Consider the following 8,415-nt stretch of genomic DNA (forward strand, 5'->3'; position numbering starts at 1 on the left):
GAAAATTAAAATTCGAGAATTTTTTCTAAAGCCTCCAGGGGACTTCGTTTTCGCACGAAAAAATTTTATGTGCCCTTATTGCATCCGGACCCACAATTGCTGAATTATGAAATATCGGATAAGGAAAGTGAACCAGTAATCGTGAGGTTGCCAGTCTTCGTGTAACGTTGCTACAATTTGAATATATTGTTACAAAAACATGTTAAAAGTAACTTTTAATGATTCTTCTTGCTTATTTTTAGCATTTTATAACAGCAAGTTGAAATCAGATTCATTTAAATTAAATAAAAGGCAAAAAAATTGGCATTATAATTAATGGGACTAAGGTAACGATTACTGGGATGTTTACCTCACTGTAAAATTATTCTGAACACTAGATATTTTCCAATTTAAATAATCAAAAAACGATTTTTAATAAATCATATTTAGTCATTAAGTATTCGAAATAAAAATCGCCAGCTAAATTGCTGAGATGGTCAATGATTTTTGGCTAATACTAAAATATTCTATGAAATGAGACCTGATTATATTACTTGAATAGAAGTCATAGCAGGATATGACGTCCTCGTGCAGTGAACTTTTGAGAAGGAATAAATTCTTCTCATTTTTTATGCCAAGGTTGTATTTGTTTATAAATATTTTATAATAAATTTATAATTTGGTAAAAGAACTAGAAAAAAAAACAAATCTAGTTGCTATCATATGAGCGAGATTTAATTGGACTTGTTATCATTATTTTATTATCATTACTCTATTGAGCATAATATATACTTTTCAGGGTTATCCTAATATTCAGAAGTACATTTGCGATGGCATATTGTAAATAGCTTGCAAAATGTGGCTTTCAGGGGAGTGTAGATTTATGAAGAATAAATATTGTTTTTAAGCTTTAAATAAATAATAGATCCGATTAAGTCTAAATGTCGCAAGATTAAAAGTTTTATTTTGTGCCAGATATAATTTAAAAAATGTCGCAAAATGATCTGTCCTTCATGACAGACGAGAAAAATAAGTCTCAACTTAAGTGTTGAAAGAAGTACCTTAATGTTTTTAGTCTCGTTTCCTTTCTAAATGAAAATTGATCAAGTTTAACTTATTAATAGAACATTTTTACAGATTCGACAAGCAAAAAGTGGTCTACTAAAAATGAGAGAGTTATTATTAATTTTAATAGGCGAGATTTATCCTAATTCAATGGTAAAAAAATAATTGCCTGTTTAGAAAAATGGTAGACTGTACATAATAATTAAAAAAAGGTTTATAACATTAAAAACGTACATAAATGAAAAGCTTAATAAAACGACGCAATGAGGTATACATTTATTGTGCATATTTATGGTACTCGCTATTATTCAAGCGAGTTCTGTTTTGAATTTTAAAAAATTTTTGGTTTTATATTTTCCTGTTTTCCATTTAGAATTGCAATTATACAGAAAAATTTGTAAAACTTATTTTCCTTGAATAAGTATAACCTCATAATTCAATAAATAATGATAGTGAATCATAAAAATAAATAATAATAAATAAATAAAGTTTCATAAAACGACGCTATGATGACAGTCTTGACTTTGCTCAAAAAATTAGAAAATCAAACTGTAGAAATGTAAACGTGACTTAGAGTATTTCTCATTTAAAAACATTTTCTTCTAGTTGTTTGATCAGTGTTAAGATAAATAACAATTCTTTACAATCTTAAATCACAAGGGATCAATGCATTTAAAAAAACATTATGGGTATTCATGCACTATTTTTCAACATATTTCTATTTATGATTTTCTTTTGTTTCAGTTACACATGTTTCTAATTTTTCATAGAAAATTATAAGAATACAATAAACTTTGTAAAAACAATTTGGATTAAATTAGCATAAAATTGCGAACGTAACGAAGTTTATTTTTATTTTACAGCTTTTTTTTACGAAAAAGATACTTTGTTGCCTCTCTGAATCAAAATTGTTAAAAATTAACTAATAATATTAATATTATAACTAGTAATATTTTAAAAAGTCGATTAGCTAACAGTGATCTAATAAATATCAGTAAAAAGTTACTCCTTCGGTTAGTTCTGATATTTCCTAATTCAATAGTGAAAACTCATAATGGTCCAGTAAAACAGCGTACACTTATTTAGTACCGTATATAAGAATTTAGAGAAAGTTATAAGTATGAAAAACGTGATTAATAGACAAGCCTAATAAAACTAGAGGTTGGTTAAAAATTTTTACCTCTACTGGAAAAAATGTTAATGCCAAATTTACAAAAAATTGTTAACGCCAACGATTGTGTTTTCATTTTTAAATTATCGCCCTTTATGGTTTTGCAGAAAAATAAGAAAATTAATTTTTAAAAATAAAATAAAATCGATAAATGGACCACAAATTAATTATGCATATAGGGGGTCCTCGTACGCTACTTTATAACGGAATTTTGTTCACGACGTAAGAAATTTATTACGGTTGTAATTTTTCTTGTTTTCTATAGAAAATTTTAATCATTTGAAAAAGAGTGGATTTATAAAAAATATATTGCTTCAACGTCTGAGAATATATAATGGCTTGTCGCACGAGAAAATTCTATGACAGCAAAAAGTTTAAGTTTGTGTGAAAGATTAATACAATTTTTGTGTTCAGTTACGTTCCTGGAGGGTTTTGATTAACAACAATTTTTATAAAAATGAAGAGAGAGCTGAGAAAAAAACACTGTTAATAATGTTCGGCATAGTTTCTTCATTAATTTTAGAAAGAATTATGACACTGATAAGCCCTGATGATTTTCTATTTGCAAATTTAAATATTAGAGAGTTTTCTTTTAAAAATAGAACTTTGCTAACAACAATTCACGTAGAGAATATTTCATGCGATAGGAAGATTGCTTTTTTGTTTTTAGACATCTAACCTTCATATTGACAATGTACACGTTTCAAATTTTTTTTATAAATAGATTCCAAGGTACATCTGTGCAAATATTTCAATTTTTAACAAGAATATTTTGTTTTTAGTGCGCGCGATTTTAGAGCTAGAATTATTATGTGTTTTTAAGTCTCGAACTCTGTGACCTAAAAGCATATAATTCGAGACCTGAGAGAAAAGAGGCGTGACCTAATGCCTGAAACATTGTAACCTATGCTTTCAAAGCTAGCGTTCCGAGATCTTAGTTCTCGCGCCGCAACGTAATAAAATCAATCATTCACGCATCCTTATGCAATTTTCAGTCTTTTTAAATAATGAATTAAGAATAGCGAAATTTGATCATTATTATTTTTCATTCAAAATTGATAGCTCTCTCTCTCTCTATCTCGACACGTTCAGAAAATACTATAGAAGTCCATTGTATTAACGACTTTAATCATCCTCCTAAAAGCATTCATTTTTTTGGCAGACATCGTTATTTCACGATTTTTTTCAGAGAAAAATCTTCACAGGAAGAAAGTTGACTGAAAAATCAGTTTTCAAGATGAAGGAAAAAGTGGCATTTCTTTTGTTTCTGAGTAAGTAATTATATCTATACAAAATACATATCTATACTTTTAGTTGCTGCTAATAGACATATTTCATTTTCGGCTCATGAATTTCAATGTCTAAAGCAGATTTCTCGCTGAAAGTTATGAAAACAACAGAAAATATATCAAAACACTTCCGCTTGGCTAATTTTTTTAATAATATAATTTAGTTTTGTCTGAATTTAAAATAATTTCTATGCGAAGCAATATATTAGATCCATATGATGCCATGTGAAACCAATTTGAAAAGTTTTGACAAATAATCAAGAAGTTGAACGTTATTACTTACAACCAGTATTTCGAGCAATAGAAATAAGAAATATACTGAAAAAAGACATAGATTCGTTAGGTAAATGCTATACGGATTTTTATATCAATATATGATTATTGTATGCTATTAGTTCAAACAAAATAATATTTTTTGTTTCTAATTATGTATATATATATGTATACATTTCTATATATATTTTTAAAAAAACAGTGCAGAAAATACAGTTCAGACTTTTATATTTAAATTTATTTTTTGGGATTCGTATATGCTATTATTTACTGATTTTTTTTAAATCACTGAAAGATTAATTGGAATAATTTTGTGTTTTGTCATTTTTCGTATTTTTCGATGAAGAAAATTGCATTGAAAAATGTTCTATTCCCAAAATGATTAAATCATTGAAAATTTTTGTATATAGCGTATCAATTTTTAATTAATATTGTTGCAAATGCTAATAAAAACCCGTGATTAAAAGTAATAAAATTCATTTTACAATAAATATATATTTTTAAACGTTTAAGGTCATGCTTTAAATATATGTTTGGCAGAAATTGTTATACATAATTGCCACTGGCGACCAGCCCCATGCATCGCTCCCGCTTTTCTGTTTTCTTACGATCCGGAGGGGAATTGTCGGTTAAACTAATCCAATAGATGGCGCTACAAAAAGTAGGCCTATCTTTTTCATTGAACTGCATTAAGAAAAAGAAAAATTAAAAACTTGATGCTGTTTGCAACTAATCAAAAAAACATAGATGAAAAAATAAGTCTAACTATTACTTATAATTTAAAAAAAGAAAAAGTCATGAAAATATGTAGTTTAATATGAATTAAATTTAATTTTGAGATACATTTTGAAAGCAGTTCGAACTTTATATTTTTGTGATTTATTTTCCTCATATTATTGATTTTATGATTTGTTAAAGTTGAACATAATTATTTTTTGTTGAAATTCCTAATGTAGCTCTTGAAAACATTAATAATATTAAGGACCTCAATGACAAAAATATTTAAAACATATACAGAATCAGAAGAATTAATAAAAAATATATAAAGAATATTGTATATAGAGGTATTGTATATTTGGTAAAAAGTTAATGAAAAGACTAATAAATGAGAAAGTGAATTTAATATTATTTAATATAATATATATATTTATTTAAATTGAATAGAATATCATATATACATGTATGCAGTGCAATAATTTATTTGTTGCTTAATCTTGAAAGGTTTTTTCTCGCTGCATTCAACCCATAATAATTTTATTAAAAATGTTTTATTTAAAGGAGATTTTGTATTAAATAGTTAATTATATTATTGCAAACCTCATTTCTAAAATAAATAGACTATAAACTATTAAACTCTATAAACAAACGTACCGTACTCATGACGGAGTATAGGAGGAAATTCACTTTTTCGTTCAGCTTGACGCTCCGAACTTTTGTTTTCTCTATTTGTCTATTGATAATTTTTCTACTCAAAGCATGGAAAAACGTAAATATTGTACATAACAATTTTTTACGCTTTGGTAACTGATCAGGAAACTGATACGTGAGTTTTAAAGAGGCTTTCTTGAAACGAATGGAAGTACGTAAGCGTACTTCCATGGAAAACGTCAGACAGTTTACTCGTGGAATTTAGGGAACTCAAGAAATTTCCGGAATTTTATTAATTCTGTAAATTTATTGAATTCCGTAAAAACCTTAGATTCCACACATTCTCTGAATTCATAAGAACTTTTGAGTTTCATAGATTTCTAAAATTTCGTACATTCCTAGAATTCCTCAAGTTCCTTCAACACAATGAAGTACTTGAATCGAGTGAAATTCGCGAATTCTATAAATTACTTGAATTCCGTGAATTCTCTGTATTTGTAGAATTCCCTTTTCAACTTGTAGCATGACCTAGGAAACTTGAAGGAAAAATCTTGAATTCATAATTATTAGACTTTGAAGTATAGTGTTTACCCAAAACATGATCCCTAAGACGTACACACCTACCCCTTGTGATTAAAAACGTTATGAAAATATGAAAACCACCTTGAAAAAAGTAAAAATGAGTTGAAACTACAAATTAATTACATGAAATTAAAAAAAAATTCTCATTGTAATTTTCTCAAATAACTACCCTTCCACGTAAACATATGCAGCAGAACATTTATACGTATGGAAAAAGCATAAAAAATAATACAACTTAAAAAACACTGTTGATATTTTTTTGCCCTTTTTTTGCTCTAAGATAATACCCCTAAGTCATACATACCTGCCCACGTGATGAAAAACGTTTTGAAAATTTGAAAACCACCTTAAACAATGTAAAAATGATTTAGAACTCCAAACTAAGTATGCGAAACTTTAAAATTTCCCCCTCATTATAATTTCGCTTAAAACTACCCTTCCATGTGAACGTATGCAGAAGAACATATGTGGGTATGAAAAAAGCATGAAAAATAAGACTACTTTTAAAACTCTGTTAGTTGATATTTTGCTCTTTTTTGCTCTCTGATAATATTTAATATGTTTCCTAAAAACTAACCCAAAGTTCATACATACTTACCTCTCGCGATGAAGAACGTTTTAAAGGTTGTTAAACCAACTTGAACAATGTAAAAAAGATTTAGACCTCAAAATTAAATATATAAAACTTGAAAATTTTCGCCTTATTATAATTTCCTTAAAAACTACCCTTCCACGTGAACGCATATAGAGAAACATATATATGTATGCATAAAGGATACAAAATGATAAACTTAGAAAACAATGTTAGTTGATTTTGCTGTGGTCCTTTTTTGCATTCCGATAATATATAATATGTTTCCCAAAAACTACTCCACAGTTCATACATACCTAACCCTCGTGATGAAGAACGTTTTAAAAGCAGGAAAACCACCTTGAACAATGTAAAAATGATTTAGAAAACAAAATTCATTGTATAAAACTTGAAAATTTCTCCTTTACTCTAGTTTTCCCAAAAACTACCCTTCCACGTGAACGTATGACAGCAGAACCTATATATGTATGAAAAAAGCATGAAATATAATACTACTTTGAAAACACCGTTGTTGCTATTTTTCTCTCCTTTTTTGCTCTCCGATAATCTTTAATATGTTCCCAAAAAGCTACCCCTAAGTTCATAAATGCCTACCTCTCGTAATGAAGAACGTTTTAGAGGTTGAAAAACTACGTTGAACAATGTGAAAATGTTTTAGAACCCCAAGTTGAATTATATAAATTTCAAAATGTTCGCCTTATTATAATTTGCTTAAAAACTACCCTTCCACGCTACCTCTGAATTCACACATACTTACCCCTCATGATACAGAATGTTTTAAGAGTATGAAAACGACCTTGAACAATGAAAAATGATTTAGAACTCCAAACTAATTATACGACTCTCAAAAATTTCCCCCTCATTATAATTTTGCCAAAAACCTACCCTTTCACGTAAACGTACAGAGCAGAACACACAGACGCATATATATATATATATATATAAAATTTGTCATAAGGACAACCGCAGGATTTCGACGGCAGCGCGTGCTAATCTGAAAAATTGCACTCGCTTCCAGGGAAATCGCGGTAAAATTTCAGCCATAACCACGTCTCACAACCGTGTGGTAGGTGGTTACAGTCTGTAAAGGAATCAATACGACGATCCAGCAAAAGCTTCGTGGACCCTGAGAACACGGAGCGACTCAAGGACAACCGCCTTCTGCATTTTTCCCGCAAGTGTTCTAGCATATTGTTGACACGCAGGGATGCTTTTTAGGCTATTAGCAAGTGAAAGCTTGGCACCTCCCAGAGCGCCGATGATAAGAACGATCAGTTTAACAGAATATTTCGGGTACAATCGTTGCAACTCCCTTAGAAGGTCTCGATACCTCTCTTTCTTTTCATTCTCCTTGGCTATGATGTTTTTGTCAGCTGGTGCCGAAAATTCGATAACGAACATGGCTCGCTTCTCGAAGTCCAGAAGAACCATGTCAGGCCTCGAGTGAGCAACAGAAACAGCTGTCGAGAATATAAAGTTTCAGTATATGCGACACTTCCCATTCTCGACAATTGACTCAATTTCCCTAGGAGCATTTAGAGGAGCGACATTAAGGTGAATGTCGTAGGAGTGACAGAGATGGTAATAAAGTACTCTTAGTGCCGCATTGTGCCTTTGAATGTAGGTCGTTCCCGCGTGTGTTGGACAACTAGATAGTATGTGAGCTAAATGCTCGGGGTGTGCGTGGCACGCCCTGCAGCTATCATGGGGAATGTCTTGGCTCAAAATGTGGCGACGGTATGTTAAGGTGGAAATGACACCGTCTTGGCATGCAAAAATGAAACCCTCTGTGCCAGACTTCAAACCAGACGATTTAAGAAAAGCAAACGTTAGCTCACAAGACATTGACTGATCCTTCACATTTCTGTGGAAGATATCGTGCATCCTCTTATCTAGGAGCTGTTCACGAAAGTTTTTCTCTTGTGCTTTCTTAATCCCGGCTTTCAGGAGTGAGTACTCGAAATGGATTAGATTTGATGCATTTTGCTCACCCTTAATACTGAAGTCAAGTCCGAGTGTTTCAGCAGCCTCCTTCGCTGCTTTGTACAGAAATACTCCTTTGCCTACTTCCTCGTGATTCCTGACCATTTTAAGAA

General features: G+C 30.3%; 1 protein-coding gene across 1 annotated transcript in view; it reads left to right on the top strand.

The window, feature by feature from the left end:
* Positions 1-2,907: 2,907 nt before the first annotated feature.
* LOC117176515 overlaps positions 2,908-8,415 on the top strand; it is a 22,772-nt gene continuing 17,264 nt past the window's right edge. Inside the window, exons 1-2 of the mRNA XM_033366769.1 lie at positions 2,908-2,947; positions 3,405-3,486. Coding sequence (XP_033222660.1) covers positions 3,453-3,486 — 34 coding nt within the window. The 5' untranslated portion in view covers positions 2,908-2,947; positions 3,405-3,452. The remainder of the gene's footprint in view (positions 2,948-3,404; positions 3,487-8,415) is intronic.

The sequence above is a fragment of the Belonocnema kinseyi genome, chromosome 7 (genome assembly GCF_010883055.1).
Source record: "Belonocnema kinseyi isolate 2016_QV_RU_SX_M_011 chromosome 7, B_treatae_v1, whole genome shotgun sequence".
In the NCBI taxonomy this organism is placed as follows: Eukaryota; Metazoa; Arthropoda; class Insecta; order Hymenoptera; family Cynipidae; genus Belonocnema; species Belonocnema kinseyi.